Source organism: Oscarella lobularis, chromosome 12 (assembly GCF_947507565.1).
Source record: "Oscarella lobularis chromosome 12, ooOscLobu1.1, whole genome shotgun sequence".
NCBI classification, from domain to species: Eukaryota; Metazoa; Porifera; class Homoscleromorpha; order Homosclerophorida; family Oscarellidae; genus Oscarella; species Oscarella lobularis.
The window spans coordinates 708,169-724,796 of record NC_089186.1 but is presented as its reverse complement, the minus strand read 5'-3'; the positions used below and the strand labels follow the sequence as shown (position 1 = coordinate 724,796).

At 45.7% G+C, this 16,628-nt stretch overlaps 4 protein-coding genes across 6 annotated transcripts in view; 2 read left to right on the top strand and 2 right to left on the bottom strand.

Moving 5' to 3' along the window:
- Window positions 1–458: 458 nt before the first annotated feature.
- Window positions 459–2,152, top strand: LOC136193619 (uncharacterized). Of its 3 annotated transcripts, none has more exons than XR_010671397.1 (8): window positions 459–479; window positions 534–606; window positions 662–874; window positions 927–996; window positions 1,048–1,106; window positions 1,161–1,335; window positions 1,391–1,451; window positions 1,504–2,152. XR_010671397.1 is itself a non-coding variant. In XM_065982538.1 (8 exons), exons 3-8 carry the CDS (start codon window positions 849–851, stop codon window positions 1,506–1,508), a joined length of 384 nt encoding a protein of 127 aa, XP_065838610.1. In that variant the 5' UTR covers window positions 459–479; window positions 534–606; window positions 662–848; the 3' UTR covers window positions 1,509–2,152. The 3 variants fall into 3 exon arrangements, 2 of the variants coding, with proteins under 2 accessions (XP_065838610.1, XP_065838609.1); XM_065982538.1 differs by having other exon boundaries at window positions 1,048–1,098; window positions 1,391–1,447; XM_065982537.1 differs by having other exon boundaries at window positions 1,048–1,098.
- A 1,495-nt stretch (window positions 2,153–3,647) lies between these two features.
- On the bottom strand, window positions 3,648–8,623 carry LOC136193500 (short transient receptor potential channel 4-like). Its single transcript, XM_065982410.1, has 12 exons — window positions 8,538–8,623; window positions 8,137–8,484; window positions 7,813–7,997; window positions 7,606–7,688; window positions 7,406–7,559; window positions 7,282–7,357; window positions 6,494–7,225; window positions 5,042–5,814; window positions 4,776–4,962; window positions 4,586–4,726; window positions 4,355–4,519; window positions 3,648–4,277 (listed from the first exon to the last, which is right to left on the bottom strand). Exons 7-12 carry the CDS (start codon window positions 7,019–7,021, stop codon window positions 3,816–3,818), a joined length of 2,256 nt encoding a protein of 751 aa, XP_065838482.1. The 5' UTR covers window positions 7,022–7,225; window positions 7,282–7,357; window positions 7,406–7,559; window positions 7,606–7,688; window positions 7,813–7,997; window positions 8,137–8,484; window positions 8,538–8,623; the 3' UTR covers window positions 3,648–3,815.
- Window positions 8,624–12,635: 4,012 nt separating this feature from the next.
- LOC136193499 (non-lysosomal glucosylceramidase-like) overlaps window positions 12,636–16,628 on the top strand; it is a 29,282-nt gene continuing 25,289 nt past the window's right edge. Inside the window, exon 1 of the mRNA XM_065982407.1 lies at window positions 12,636–12,721. Within this exon, the coding sequence (XP_065838479.1) occupies window positions 12,683–12,721 (39 nt within the window). The 5' untranslated portion in view covers window positions 12,636–12,682. The remainder of the gene's footprint in view (window positions 12,722–16,628) is intronic.
- Window positions 13,943–15,975, bottom strand: LOC136193914 (short transient receptor potential channel 4-like). The gene is made up of 5 exons (XM_065982924.1): window positions 15,284–15,975; window positions 15,029–15,215; window positions 14,836–14,976; window positions 14,604–14,768; window positions 13,943–14,527 (listed from the first exon to the last, which is right to left on the bottom strand). The coding sequence occupies exons 1-5, from the start codon at window positions 15,973–15,975 to the stop codon at window positions 14,075–14,077; spliced, it is 1,638 nt and encodes a 545-aa protein (XP_065838996.1). The 3' UTR covers window positions 13,943–14,074.

Below are 16,628 nucleotides of genomic sequence, written 5' to 3'. Positions count from 1 at the left end.
TGTGAGTAGGGGTATTTCCGGCGGATGAAGAATTGGTTTCAGTGAAGTTGATGCAAGCTTGTGCGGTTCTCAAAGGATCAAAATGGGAAGAAATTGCGGTTTATCTCTGCCCTGATGCTCTTGATGACATTCGTAAATCGCATGGCGGAAACGTGGTATTTATGTTCAAGGTCCTGGAAACGTGGAAGCTGTTTGGAGACTCGGAGTGAGTAGACAATCTTCTCGCGGCTTTTGAGGCGGTTTGCGTGAGAACCGCGGAAATGTACTCAAGTAAATTGAGTACTGTACATTTCATTTTGCTTGTTTGGCGATTTTCAAATTAGTCAAGTCGTGCTTCTAGTTTGCTTATTTCGATCATTGTTTTAGTTCGAATCCTTCGTCAGTCTTGTTAGATATTGCTACTCCTTTTAATTTTATTTTCTGTATGCACTTATCCCTTAGACATCTCGAAATACCACGTGATCCGAATAAAGAAAGAAGTAAGCCTTTCTCCTTTTTTTCTACGATTCCTCGTTAGTTTCACGCACTTTTAGATTGGTCGCTTCGTTTTCGAAGCGTGAAAGTGCGTAAATGTTAGTGAATTAGCTCAAGACGCGACGAATCGAGGTAAAAGACGTCTGAGAAGGCTGATAAACTAATAAATAGATCTAACCCTGTCTAGATGGCTTTATAAAGCCTGCAATCAACGCAGTAAAAGAGCGAGAATTGTCGAACGGGGTCCCCATGGCGGAAACGTTAGAACTCGAGCCGTTCCCTCCGATTTCTGCGTCGCCCGAGTTGGCGCCCGCGTCGCAACGTCGCTCAAGCGGAAGATCGTTGCCTGAAATTTGCATAACAAGCGATCGACGATGAGGACAGCGAGTTATTTTGCGAGGTAAGATCGCTGGAGAGCCCCGCCCCCACACGCTAAGCTTCCTCATACACAGGACAAGGATAAACCGTGGTGGAAAACGAACTTTTTCATACGCGAACCAATTCGTTTTGGAACGTGGGACGGTGAGAATACGCCATGACGTCATAAATGCATATTTAAGATCTGAATTCCAGGCGTTTTCACATTATGCAACATATTTAGAGTGGTGCTTTTTCTCAGATTCGGTTAGATGGTCGTAAGAAACCTTGCACACGAATATCAAATAATAATTGAATTTTTTATAAAGGCAATGCTGGACTGGGTCTCTCCACTGCAGTGGTCTTTTAAAGGAGCAGTTGGCGTCGCACTCATAAAAACGTTCTCTGTGAGTGGATTATGTTCTAGTGGGCCCCAGGTGGCTTCTACTTCGTTATTGCTTACGTCTTGGAGGCGTTTTTGGAACACTGTACGTATTCAGACAGGTAAGATAAAAAATCATTAAACTCTTAATATAGAGAGGAACAGTTGACTTTGTAGTGGACGAAGTGCAACGCGACAATCTGATCAGAGAGAACACGTCACGTCGACCAAAACGTAGGCAAGTACAGTAATTGATTTACAAGTTTCGCAGAAATAATCAAGGCGACTAGGATGACATGACAACAAAAAATTCGAGGCAGAAAAACGAATCGTTCAACAAGAGCAAGCCCTCCGTCTACGTGGGGGAGGGATCTGGAGGAGGGACGTGACCCAGCCGTTGGAGTAGTGTAAAATCTCTCTCAATCGTAGTAGTCTTCCTTTTCCCCGTCGTCGCTCTATTAATTAATTCCGCGTTACTTTATTACTGTTTGCGCACGGCTGAAATGCTTTGATTTTTTTCCCAGTTGCACAAGCGTTTATTATACGAGGAGGGGTACACTGTAGAGGGTCCTTTCTCGTTGTATTTCGGATCTTCTATTCTAGCGAATAGACGAACATCGGACAAATTGGAAGGGGCCCATGGAATGGACGAGAAGCATTGGATTTAGCCTTGGTCACTCATGCGCTCTTCTCGAGACGAAAGAAATCAATCGAAGATAGAAGAGACTCCAGAGACCACCAAATTTTTTAGTCATTTTTTTCCAATTTCGTTACGTATAGTGACGTAGGCAAAAGGGTCCTGAGCATGACCCTTAGGGTACATGTTACATTGAAAACTGCTCCGGGGCCCTCTGTGCAGAGGGTCTCGTTTGCATCATGTCGCATCGCTGTTGCACGCACCTAATAGGTTTTATGATTTTATTCAATAAAACCCGGACGTAAACCGGATATACTGAAAAAAATTGCGCATAGGTCCTTTTATTTTCGCTGTCCACCTGCACGGGCCGCAGGGGGCCCCTACAGGCTTCAGTTGGGTGGGGGTCAACCTCACTACTCCCCCGTCGGAGTTAGAGCCTGTTTAGTCTCCCGGCTCGGACGCCTGGGACCGGCAGCGCTCGGATGTGAGTGCTGACGGCCTGGTTCCAGGGGGACCGCTGTTGTAACCCACCGCGTCTTGCCCAAGTGGGGTGGCAGTTTAACACTCATGCCACTGGAGTAGGAGTTGTGCTCCCCTGCCTTCGAGCCACATTTAACCTCTCGGGCTTAAGAGTTGGGCCGATTTAGTTTAGTCACCTCGAGGCCCAGAGGTGAACGATGACATCAAAAAGCTTCACAGAAGTGCCTACAAAAAAAAGACGGAAAAAGATGACCATCCATACTTGGAAAGTTCGGGTGACGACGATCGCTTCAAAGGGCCTGTCCTAAACGGAGATGAATTCCGTCGTTCTCCAGAATGCTTCCTATTGAACACCTTCGAGGAAAAAATCAAAAGAATACTCACTAGAAAAGAGTACTTAATTTCCTAATCTAAGTACGCTGTATAACTGAGATGGTTATAGGTGGCCTTTGTTCTTTTGCAGCAAGCCCATAGTGAGTACTATTAATTAGTTACCAAACTGCAGGTGCGTTCCTAAACTTCTGTCTCTAAGTGTTTCTTATTGCTAGGAAAATCTGAGTAAGTGCGGGGCTCCTTGAGGTATCTAATATTCTCTTCGACTCACCACTACACAAGGGACAAGGCTCCATAAAGTAGGCGTGGCCTCGATAAGGAACTTCGAACCTAAGAAAGCAATGAAGAAATCCAGCTGAAATTCGTGACAAACGTACGCTTAGAGTCTAAGAATCTTCTTTTCGCATAAATCGAAAGTGCTTTTGGATCGCATTATAGGCGAGCGCCGAGAAACGCTTACGACGCTTCGCTATGAAGTCCGATGCAAGTCGCTTCGCCTTTCACAGCTGCTAAGATCCCTTTGAAGGCGTTTGCCGTGCTGGATACGCGATGAACGCGAGCTTTGTTTGCGAAAGGAAGCGAATCAGGAAGCGTGCATACGGGATGTGGAAGTAATGAATGACGTGTTATGTGTAACAGATTCATTCCTCCAGGAGCAGGAGCAGGAGGCAACATCGGCTCACTCTACGTAGGTCTGGTAACATTTGTCTGCGTCATCGACCCACTTTTTTGACATGTACATGTGACAGTTACTATGACAGAGCTACAGAGTTATTGTAAGTTGACAGTCACGTGCCAAAGGAGACCGATTGATCACTCTGACGAATGGTGGTGTATCAGACCGTCAACTCTCTCGGAACAGTAACGAAGTGTTTGTGCTCCACAATTATGTGCCAAAGAAGGTCGATGACATAGAACCCCGTTGACAGTTAATTATCTGCTAGATAATCTTACTAGATATCTGTGCTTCTATGTTGGCGTTTAATATGCTAGCCTACAGCAGGTAATACATGCATTTGTTACAGACTAAGGGCCTATGACTAAATCAATAAAAGTGAAAGACAACGAGGAAGGAGGCTAGCTAACAGTTGCCCAAACTGGAAGAAAACGCTGTGTAAACGTGATGAGGTATAGGATTAGAAGGCAAAAACCCTATTTCGAATCCATATAAGTGAAACCTGCAACCTTGGCTTGCCGCTCGAGAAACTCCGACTGAAGATTTCGAACGCTTTCCTGAAACTCCGACTGAAGATTTCGAAGGCTTTCTTGAATCTCCAACTGATGCTCTTTGAAGCTCACCTGAAAGCTTTCCCGGAGTTGCCGCAATCCCTCTAAAAATTCTCGAGCGGCGTCTCCCTCTGCTCGAGATGGCGTTACGCTAGAATGGCTTGGAGACTTCAGTCCACTTCGCAACATCTCTTCCTCATCATTATCATCGTCATCCGCCCTTGGCGCAGAACGCGGTCTCGATCCTCTTTTCGCCGCGACGACTTTCTCTTGAAATTCTGACACCGGCTGTGCCGGATGAGCAGATTGAGAAGTGCCGTTTTTGTCAGAATCCTCTGACCCGCTCTCGTAAGGAACTGTTTTGGGATTCGATCCAAAAGCTACTGCCTATAGACGGAAAAATTGCACAAATGAATTATACACTGCATGTATACACTGAATACTTAACCAGTGCATGAACTTACTTTTAGCGTACTAATTTGTTTGTCCAAGTGCTTCCTCAGTTTGTTAAGATCTTTTCTTTGAACACATTCTTCTTCGGCTTTCTCGATTTTTTCTCGAAATTTCTCTCGAATGCCTTCGTGATGGGCGACATCATCGTACACACATTTCGCAACGTCAGAAGAACGCTAAAGAAAGATTGACATGAAATACGTCAATCGTGAAAGCCCTCCGTCCATAACATAACGCTTTACTTTACAGAAAGTGCAGAACACGTTTGAGACAAGCAATGCCACGAAATGAAAAATATTGATTGGAATAGGAATCGGTGGAGATTTCCAGATGTTGCGAATGATGACGGCACGAGCGAACTTCCACTCAATATCAGCATTATCCTGAGAAAGTGACAACTGATGTGTTGGCACTAATAACATTCCAATATACCTGGACCCTTTGAAACGAGTTGCTAATCAAAGCAATCAACATATTTAGCAGGACGATGACGGCAAGCACCAACCACAGAGCGAGAATGGTCATACCAACGGCTTCCTCCAGTGGCTCGGCTTCAAAGCTCGACAGGTCAAATTCTCCAAAGAGAGACCAGAATAGGATCTTTATAGAAGACAACATTCTAAACATGACATACACTTATAAGGAGAAATGATCTATAGACTAATGCCCCCCTGTACATTCTAACTTTTGATTCTTACCCTGACACTTCATCGTGTACGGTGGCGTTCGCCGGCGCACCCGGACTTTTCACCGGAGCCGAATAGACGCTCGTTATGCAGACGGCAAAGCCAATCAAGAACGTACCCAATATAATGTGAAAGAGTACGACGTCGTACAAAATTCCGACGAAGGACAGCTGTATTGGTCCAAGGACAGAGTGAGCTTGTAGATAGGATAAAAATCGTACGATGCTGATGAGAGAGGCGAAGCCGAGAACGTGAAACGATGCGCGAATCACTTCGAAACCATCATCAATAGCATAGTAGCCGACGAATAGAAGAACGTAGTAGGTGATAAAAGTGAAGACGAGAAACAAGTCGACGACATTGCCTAAATTTGCTCTATAGTTTATCGCAGCCCTTCCATGACCGTACGCTTGATAGATATCTTGGAAAAGGAGAGCGACGACGAAGACAAAGACGATCCAATCGAGAACGCTTGGCGACGTTGCTGGGGCAACGGTGTTCGACTTGAGAGAGACGTTGGCGATGAGAAGAACGACGAAGAGGAGATACGTGACGGCGTTGGCGACGTAAGCAATGCACGGCTCTACGGTTCTCATCGATTTTCTGGAAAGACTTCTGTAGTCGCATTGGCGACACGGAAGCAAGATAATGAGAAAGAAGGGAAGAAGAAACGTCTTCATTAGAAACAAGGGAACCTTGTACATGTATTGCCGCTTTTTCATTTCACCTCTATCGCCGTACCAGTAGAACTTCATCTTCTCCTGAACCGGAGGGCTAGAAATAAACTAAAGTAGAACGTTATAGTATAAAGGAGTGAACTGTCCCCACTGAAACCCAGTATAGTAAGTAACGGCCAAGCCCCGCCTAAGCTAACTGTGTGAGTTTAATACAGGGTATGTTCTCAGCTCAAGGCTAATAGCACCGTAACTGAAAATTGTCGAGAATCTACATCGACAACGATAATGACATTTACATTAATTAAGAATGTGTTACGCCAAAACTAACGCTGCTTGGGGAACACCTGATAAGCAAGCAAATGTCATATAGCGAGGCTCTTCTTAGGTGAGAACGATTTTGTAGATATGGATCTGCTAAGGCAACCGCCCTGCATGGCATCACACCCGACTTCATTTGTCACTAGCATCACTCGATTCGTTAATTAACCTAAACGTTCATTTAATTAATAAAACAAAGGTCCTCAAATCGAAATTCTGCAATTGGGAGAATAGATCAAGGCTCCTACTCCATGAACTTAACGCGTCGCTCTAAACTCTACTTGCCTACTACAAGCGGTCTTCCGGCAATACCGAACACAAAGAAAACGAACAATGTAGTGTAGATAGGTGTGCACGAAAAATCTATCCGCCTAGACATTACAGGAATTTAGGGCTTAGGGCAAAGCGGCCTCATAGACATACATATATGGTAGCAACCAGGAATAACAGTGCGTATAAATTCGCTTACCAGCTTTTGCTCGGCTTCTATACCGCGAGTAAAGAAATTGCTCATAATATCATTGGCACTCCACTTGGCCTTATCCATCATCTCCACGGCGAGACGCTCCATGTCGTTGGACAAAGTGAGAAACTCGCCGCGATGCGATTCGTCGCGTTTGGCGCACTTGGCGAAAAGCTCTCCTAGTCGAAGCATCATATCGAGAGGTTTCGACGCAACCAGAATCACTTGGGGATCGCTGAGAAGAGTCACTTCGTCGTACTGAAGACACTTCAGTTTGGAATCGGCCAACATCGCTCCGGCCTGAACGAGACGCTCAATAAATTTCTTCGCTTTTGTTTGAAGCGCGAGAAACAAAGGCGATTCATTTCGCTTGTTCTTTACATCGACAGACGCGTTATTCTCAATGAGATAACTCAGACATCTCAGGCGGTCGCTCATCTCTCCGTAATCTGAACGAGATACGAGGTGCATTGGAAAACATCCGTCATCGTCTGCATCGAGGGGGCTCACGCCGAGCTCCATGGCGCGTTTCATGATGCGAAAACGCCCGCATTCTGCCGCGATGTGTACAATGTTTCTCGACCTCGTGTCAGTCACTTTGATGTCAACTTCGAGTCGACGTAAAAGATTGAATTTTGCAAATGACGAGCACGGGGATCTCACAGCTGAAAATAGCAACGGTTCGCCGTCTCCGTTGCCACTTGCTCGAGACACAATCGCTCCTTTCTTTAGAAGAAGCTAGAAAAGAAACGTGGCATTAGGCAGTCTTTAGCTGTTAGAAAAATAAAAGCTACTGTCTTTTGAAGTGAACGTGCACACTAAGAGGTTGTGAGAGACGTACAATTGCCTTCCCTTTATGGACGCCAGCCTCTTTGGAATAACATGACACTATTAAATCTACCATGCATCTTAATTAACCTTGACTGTTGCCAGTCTCCCTGACGAAAAGGCATGACGAAGCATAGAGTCGGCGTGTTTTCTCAGCAGTTGAGGTCTCTTTCGCTGGACAAAATCAATCAACGGTCCAGCCTTTTCGTCATCCATTGCAGCCATCGCATCAAGAGGAGTCCGCCTAGATAAATTTCTTATTCTTATTATTGTGATTGGAAGAGCCGTACTCGATGACAGTTGATTCCAAATCAGCGCCTTGGTCAATTAAATATTCGACGTAGTCCATATCAAATGACTCGCGAGAATCCAGCTAGAGCAAGAGATATTGAAAAACGCTAACCGAAGCGCGATAAACATGTCGTAATTAGCCAACTAAAACTCCGCTCTTGCCCTAAGGACGACGAATATGCATTAACACGTCACAGAGTACGAACCAAAACATGAAGCACGGAGCCTCCTTTTCGACTGTCGACTCCAAAGGACACCCCAGGCGCCGACAAGAGAATCTCCAAGCCCTCAACAGGACAAATGTTCATGACGGCCTCATGAAGCACAGGCCGATCACAAGAGTAAGAGATCGCCGTCGGATCAGCACCACGATCGAGAAGAGTTCGAATGGCTGCATCGAAAAAAAGAACATTAATATCATAGTGCGTTCACATTGAACCCAATTAATTGATTAATTATATTAGTTAATTATATTAATTAATTTAATTAAATTTATTAGCGTGATCGCACTATTGGTCTCTGACTCATACATTCTACGCAAGACCGCCTCTTCGTTTCGCCGTCTTCGTCGGACGCCGAGAAGGCGGCGAACAGAACGTGCAGCGTCGTTCGATCGTCTTCGTAGAGGTGCTCGACTTTCGCTCCGTTGTCGATGTGTCTCGCAATTCGATTCGCTTGGCCTTCGGCGAAGTTCTGCAGTTCGTCGAATAGGAGAATTTGAGGATCGGCTTCGTCGACGCCGGTGGGCGTATTCGCTCTGGAGATGGGGTCACTGCCGACGTTGGAGTCTTCTTCGATATTATCGAGCTCGATCAGGATCGTTTCTTCGCTAGACATCGTCGCGCGACGCACTTTGTCGACAGTGTGGACCCGGATGGCTACGAGAACAAGGCTAGCGCTAATAGATGTCTACGTTTACGTCCAGTCTGACTTGTTATGCTTGATTCCTGCCGCGTGTTCGTCTAGTAAGCTTCTTCGACCCACAAAGCGGCCAGTTTCTCGAACTGTTGTTCCACGTGACTCATTCGAAATCTCCCGGACAAATGGAAAGAGCGAGTTGCACTACGAGAACCGATGAGTTAGACCCCGTTTTAATTAGATGCTACGTGAACTCATCATGAACAGTATCCTTAGCTAAACATAGTATATGCATAAAAAATTACGAAACCACACAGGCAGCAACTTCACATTTCAATCAAAACGATTGACCAGCTCTGCGGTGCTCAGCATAGACACTAATAGTAAATGGATTACTACTAACTAATACAGTACCTCCTGAACGCGGATAAAATAAATAACAGAAACAAAGAGATATAACGTTTTGCTTAATTGAACACAAAAGCTTACTTATGAACTGGCAAGATACGACGCCGTCGCCACGGCGCCTCCACAAGACTCAAATGACTTTCTCCATGCAGTTTACGCTTGACCATTCTCTTTGGGTTACACCGATCGTATTCATAGGAGCTCTTGACTTGTTCCAATTGAGCCAAGCACTCTTGCGCATTCGGCCTCCTACATGGATCAACGCTTATCATTTGACGGCACATTCTCTTCACAGACGCATGACCGACGCGGGACCATTGCCCAAGTCGATCACTAGATACCGGTTGCTCGCCCATCATCAGCTCAACGAGAGTGACGCCGAGGCTGTACACATCGGCCATCTTCGTATTAGGAATCCCACTCCTTGCTCGTTCTGGAGCTAAGTACTCTGGACTCAATACTCCGGCTGAGAGAGACACTTCGACAAAGCGAGCCGCGCCCAAATCACATATCTTGGGCTCCATAAGCGCCGTCACGACGACATTTGAGGAGCGAATGTCGCCGTGCAAAACTCCGTTTGGACCGAGTAGATGGAGATAAGTGATACCGGCCGTTATCCCCAACGCCAGATCAATCTGCTCTCGCAAAGTGAGAGGCAGTCCCGAACGATGAGCGGCCCTGATGACGTCAGAAAGCGAGCCTTCGAGAAGTTCGGTGATTATTCGAAGAGGAACGTTGTTTTCCGTCGTTACGCCGCATAAGGAGACGATGTTGGGATGGCGAGCTCGAGTGCAGACGGAGATCTCTTGTTGAAAAAGACGAAGGTAGTAATCGGATTCCAGGCACGCATAGAACATCTTTACAGCCACGGGACAGCCACGCCAATAGCCCACTTTTACTTCTAAATGAAACAAAATAAATTTCATTATTAATTTGGTTTGAATTCGGCTATACGTCACCTCCGAAAGCACCTCCTCCAAGTTTAATTTCCGTCATTGTTACTTCTGCAATGGGAATTTGCAAGAGATCGTTTTGTTCTCTTGCTACTTTCAGCTGCTTCTCTTTCTCTTCTTTCTCTTCAGTAATATCTCTCAAGTCAGAAATCAATTTTTCTAAAAATCGCGATCAAATAAACGAAATTAATGTCAATAGAACATACCGTGTTCAATTCGCGCGTTTGCCATTTGTACGTCTTTGGCTTCACCCGCGGCCTTCAATTGCACTTAGGGTTAGACAATTAAGGTTACGCAGGAGAGAAATAATCAAAGATTATTACCCCGATCCATTTCTGAAGCAGTCAACCTTTGTTTGTATATGGCTGCGGTGAAATGCATCTATCACTATAACACATGTTTGTAAGGGTCGAAACGTCTCACCCATCGCTTGAGCTTGACTCTTAATCTCTTCGTTTTTTGCTTGAACATCGATTAGCACTGCCTCTAATTCTTGCTTTTTCTGAGCCAAAGCAAGAGCCGTTTCTTCTAAACGGTGACTCAGATCCTATTATAAATTATTCCCATTAAAAATAGAAATCAATTTTATCGGTTTCTGCATAAATAAATAATGATTTTTGCGATTTTTGCGGGCGAGTGCGCGGCAAGGCTGCTAGCATTACAGACATACCGCGAAATCCTTCTTGAGACTGCTTTTGGAGAGAGCGACCGTCGGAACTCCAGCCAAAATTCGACGATGACCCAACAGAACGGCACCCTTTGCTACGGCAAGTGAACACTGCCGAGGAACAATAACATGAACGCCGCCTGCTTCTTCAAACTCGCGTCGAAGATGCAATTGAAGCAGACGACACTCAGCAAAGCCGCCGACGAGAATGAGACAGTCAATTGAATCAAACATGGCAAAGATACTCTTCAGATGATCGGCTATGCTAGTCGATACAGGATCAAATAATTTCGCTACTTCCGGATCCTTCAATGCTAGTCGGCCGTGACTTAACTTTACATTATCTTCGCCAAATGCAACGACGCAATCCTGAAGACTCATCTTCTTCGTTTTGCGAAGAAACATGAGAAAAGAGAAGGGAACATCGACGAAGGTCGTCGTCCCTGGCGCCGCCATGCCTTTTCCCGTCTCGAACTTCACCGATATGAAGTCTACCCAATCGCCAGGATAGTTCGCTCGATACCCGTCAATGACGTCTTTACCAAATATCTGCTCGAGAAGTTTGACGAAGTTCTTGTTGACGTACGTGCCGCCCCACGCGCCACCTACAGAGCAATACAACTCTTTCATCAGTCCACAACCGAAGACTTCGTAAACGGCTGCGTTGGTCGTCTCGCCACCGAGATCGGCGAGTAAGTAGCGTTTGCCAATTTGAAAAACGCTGCTCACATTTCGATCGGCTTTATCGGCGTGCTTATGATACTGGAGTGATTCGCAGTAGAGCGATGCAGATTCCGGTTCCAAAGCAATTTGGACGTTGTCGGAAGCAAGACCTGCCTAATGAGTATGATGAAAAGTAATTAATTAAAGTAATTGACTTTGACTTTGATGCGCTTACCTCGTATGCGGCTTCTCTCATCATTTGCCTGCCGACGTCGCTCAACATAGCGGGTACTGTGATAACCCATTTCACGTCGTCCTGCGTCAAGTCGGTCTTTGAAAACAATTTGCACTCTTCAATGGCCTTGTCGCGAAAGTAGCGAAAAACGTGAGCGAAGACAGTGCCAACAGGGAACGTTCGTCCGTTAGCCGCCACAGTCTTAGTCCGTCGCAAAAAATCCTACTAGTAAGCAAGCAAGAAAGCAAGCGAATTAATTTAATCTAATCTACAGTAATTGAGAAAACGTGACTCCACCAGTTTAGATATATTCGTCTTGAATCGCTCGAAGAAGTGCCACGACTTCTGCTCGTCTTCGTCCAAACGCGAGCTGTAATGCGTCAGCGCATCTTGCCCGAACGAATGAAACGTTCCGTCGGGTCGGAGCAGAAGAACGGTGGGGATTTTCGTCTCTTTGACTATGAGACGGCCCTCCTCGAACGGGTCGTCGGCGCGCATTGCGTAGATTGTGAATTTGTCGCGCGATGATGACATTGCGTAGCCGCTGAACGCCGTTCCGACGTCTATAGCGACGACGATGTGTTCATTCCGGTTGATCGACGAACGATGACATTCGGGATCTAATTCGCGACCTTCGCCGGAAACGTCACGAGCATGAGAACGGTTCCGCCTTTCAGCCGTCGCTGTCAACGCACTCGTCGCAGAAATAGACTGCATGCTCTCCCCCTGAATCCGGGATACTGCACGGTATGTATTTGGAGGACTGGGCCAATCGTTTTGTGTCTGAATTGAAATACTGGCATCTCTAATTTTATGCGCACTTGCATAGAAAATCTTCTCTCAATTTTTTTGCCTACAATTGTATCATAGATATAGGAGAAGGGTTAGATTGTATGAACGCGTGCTTCCTGACGTCACCTCGGCACGTGCTGTCCAGAGCCGTATCTGGTGCTGTCACGAGCGCGTCTAACGTCGTCACGAGTTTACTCAAGTTGAGATGCGTCTGCAGTTGCTTGTTCGCAGCCGAAGTGCTTCGGGCAAAAAGTGCGATTTCAGCTTGCAGTTTCATGACGTTTCTATTGGGTGGAATCTGCTCGTCGAATCGGTGAAACGACAGCTCATTCAAATCCTGCACCTGCAAAGGGAAGATTCTTTTGCATTTTACTACATTGACGATGTAACGGTAAGAGCTTTCGGTCCCTGGTGATCCGGGCTTAATAACGGGTGATCGGTAACAGATCAACAGTGACTCGGAATGGCGAGAAGCGCTTCGCGTGAGCGGCGAAGAGCAAATGGGAGCTCTTATGATGCACTTAGAAGCTCGTCTGAAGGTGAAATCGCGTAGAAATTGCCTTGCTTAGTCGTAAGGCTTCTCCTCTTTTTGTCTTTCAGGACACGAGGTCGATCGCAAGGCAAGTGCACAAGCTCGTACGTGACAGCGAACTAAGCCTTTTTATTAGGTCCTCTTGCTGTGGAGATCCTCGATCGACTTGCTGTCCGGCTCCAAAGATCGATCTTGACGACGAGACTCCACCTCCAAAAGTGTAGGCACAACGCCAGTCCGTGTTTCTCTTAGCATCTCATCTTATTGACAGCGTCAATCCAACGGCCGATCAGTACAAATATTCCGGTGACGCTCTGATGGCAGCAACCTTTCCACTGGGCGCTTTGGGTATAGACTAAAAGATGTATACCGTAGTATTTAGTCACTTTAGATAAAGGAGTTGTTTTGCGGTAGGCGGGTGTATAGCTGTCGCTGGCGACGGAGGACTCCGTCAATGGCAAGTGTGCAACGTCGTCAATCACGACGGTCACGTTCCGGATTCGTTTTTTGCTGTTCGGTAATATTGTGACACTGAATTTCATTTATATTCTGTATGTAATTTTATTTCTTTTATTAGAGTCGGAAGTGGAACGTCATCTTCGGCGGCAGTTCTCATGTCTCCGGCTCTCTATAATAAGACGGGATTCAAGCCAGCGGCCTATGTCACTGATCATGGTATGTGCTCTCACGTCAGTGCTTTTGAATCGATGCTCAAACGTCAGCATCTAGGTATTCCTCACGCTTCAAAGGATTTACTCGCGGCTCTACCTGGAATTGAAACAGTTGAAATTACCGCCAAATTTCCTATTGTGGAAAGTCAGTAGACCATTAAGCTACAGCGTCTTTCCTTATTCAACAAAGAGATATATAACGTTCTGCTTAAACACTTCTAACACATGCAAAAGTTTACTTATGAACTGGCAAGACATGACGCTGTCGCCACGGCGCCTCCACAAGACTCAAATGACTTTCTCCTTGCAGTTTACCCTTTACCATTCTCTTTGGGTTACACCGATCGTATTCATCGGAGCCCTTTTCTTACATCTATGGTCCCAACAGGGAACGTTCGTCCGTTAGCCGCCACAATCTTATTACGTCGCAGTAAGCAAGCAAGCAAACGAATTAATTTAATCTAAACTACAGTAAATGAGAAAACGTGACTCCACCGTCTTGAATCGATCGAAGAAGTGCCAAACTGGGAGTAAGGAGAGTAACGCTGTATACCTCCATTCTTATATGGTGCTAGCCTACAGTCGTGTAACGAATGCATTTTTCACAGACTAAGGGCCTATGACTAAATCAATAAAAACTGAAAGTCTAAAAGAAAACGCTTTGGGGCATAGGATTGGAAGGAAAAACCCTATTCTGAATTCAGAGAAGTCGAACCTGCAACCTTGGCTTGCCGTTCGGGAAACTCCAACTGAAGATTTCGAATGCTTTCCTGAAACTCCGACTGAAGATTTCGAAGGCTTTCTTGAATCTGCGACTGATGCTCTTGAAAGCTCTTCTGAAAGCTCTCCCGGAGTTGCCGCAATCCCTCCAAAAACTCTCGAGCGGCGTCTTCCCCCACTTGAGTCGTCGTTACGCTAGCATGACTTCGAGACTTCAGTCCACATCGCAACATCTCTTCCTCATCATTATCCTCATCATCTGCCCTTAGCTCAGAACGCGGTCTCGATCCTCTTTTCGCCGCGACGACTTCCTCTTGAAATTGAGCAGGCTGCACGGGATATTGAGAAGAGCCGTTGTTGTCAGAATCCTCTGACCAACTCTCGACAGGACTTGTATTTGGCTTCGATCCCAAACCTTCTGCCTATAGACAGCAAAATTGCACGAAGGAATTATACACTGCAAACATGCACTGATTACTGCATTATAACTTAACTTACTTTTAGCGTACTAATTTGTTTGTCCAAGTGCTTCCTCAGTTTTTTAAGATCTTTTCTTAGAACTCCTTTGTCTTCGGCTTTCTCTATTTTCTCTCGAAACTTCTCTCGAATGCCTTCGTGATTGGCGATATCATCGTACATGCATTTCGCAACGTCAGAAGAACGCTAAAGAAAAGATTGACATGAAATACGTCAATCTTGCAAGCCCTCCGTCTACAACACAAGCCATTACTTTAGACGAAGTGCAGCACACGTGCGAGGCAATCAATGCAACGAAATGAAAAATATTGATTGGAATAGGAATCGGTGGAGATTTCCAGATGTCACGAACGATGACGGCACGAGCGAACTTCCACTCAATATCAGCATTATCCTGCATGAAAGCTACAACTGAGGTGTTGACTAACATTTCAATATATGTATACCTGGACCCTTTGAAAGCCGTTGCTAATCAAAGCAATCGACATATTGAGCAGGACGATGACGGCAAGCACCAACCACAGAGCGAGAATGGTCATACCAACGGCTTCCTCCAGTGGCTCGGCTTCAAAGCTCGACAGGTCAAATTCTCCAAAGAGAGACCAGAACAGGGTCTTTATAGAAGACATCATTCTAAACACGGAGATAAACATACACAAGGTGAAAGGATCTATAGTAAATTCTAACTTTTTGATTCTTACCCTGACACTTCATCGTGTACGGTCGCGTTCGCCGACGCACCCAGACTTTTCACCGGAGCCGAATAGACGCTCGTTATGCAGACGGAAAAGCCAATCAAGAACGTGCCCAATATAATGTGAAAGAGTACGACGTCGTACAAAATGCCGACGAAGGACAGCTCTATTGGTCCAAGGACAGAATGATCTTGTAGATAGGATAAAAATCGTACGATGCTGATGAGAGAGGCGAAGCCGAGAACGTGAAACGAAGCGCGAATCACTTCGAAACCATCGTCGATAGCATGGTAGCCGACGAATAGAAGAACGTAGTAGGTGATAAAAGCGAAGACGAGAAACCAGTCGACGACATAGCCTAAATTTGTTCTATAGTTCATCAAATCCCTTCCGTGACCGTACGCTTGATAGATTCCTTGGAAAAGGAGAGCGACAACGAAGACAAAGACGATCCAATCGAGAACGCTTAGAGACGTTGCTATGGCAACGGTGTTCGACTTGAGAGACGCGTTGGCGATGAGAAGAACGACGAAGAGGAGATAAGTGACGGCGTTGGCGACGTAAGCAATGCACGGCTCTACGGTTGTCATCCATTTTCTGGAGAGACTTTTCAGGTTGCATTGGCGACAGGGAAGCAAGAAAACGAAAAAGAAGGCGAGAAGAAACGTCTTCATTAGAAACAAGGGAACCTTGTACATGTATTGCCGCCTTTTCATTTCACCTCTCTCGCCGTATCAGTAGAACTTCATCTTTTCCTGAACCGGAGGGCTAGAGATAAACTAAAGTAGAACGGTATAGCGATGCAGGAGTGAACTCTCCCCACTAAAACCCAGTATACTAAGTAATGCTAATTGTGTGAGTGAGTATGAGAGTGCGAGTGAGATATACAGGAGATGTCTTCAGCTAGAGGCTAACAGCACCCTACTGTAAATTGTTTAGAATCTACATCGTCAACAATAATGACAGTGACATTGAGTGATAGCGCCAAAACTAACGTTGCTTGGGGAACACGTAATAAGCAAGCTAATGAATGCCATATAGCGATGGTCTTCTTAGGTGAGAACGATTTTGTACATAGAGATTTAGTAGGCCAACTGAACCTCGCCCCCCAAACGGGGCAAACGGGGGCGAGGTTGACGCCTTCGCAGTGAGGTCCTTTCGGCTCGCTTGTTACAAAAATCGTCTCAAATGCTTCGTTCTATGGAACGATCGCATTGACGTTCAAAAGAAATAAATTTTTGAATATCGCCTAGTGCAAACCTTACCGTGCTAGTATACGGGACTCAAGCGGGACACATGGACGAAGCACAATACATAGAAAAGGTCACGTGAAAGTCGGAGTTGCCGATCC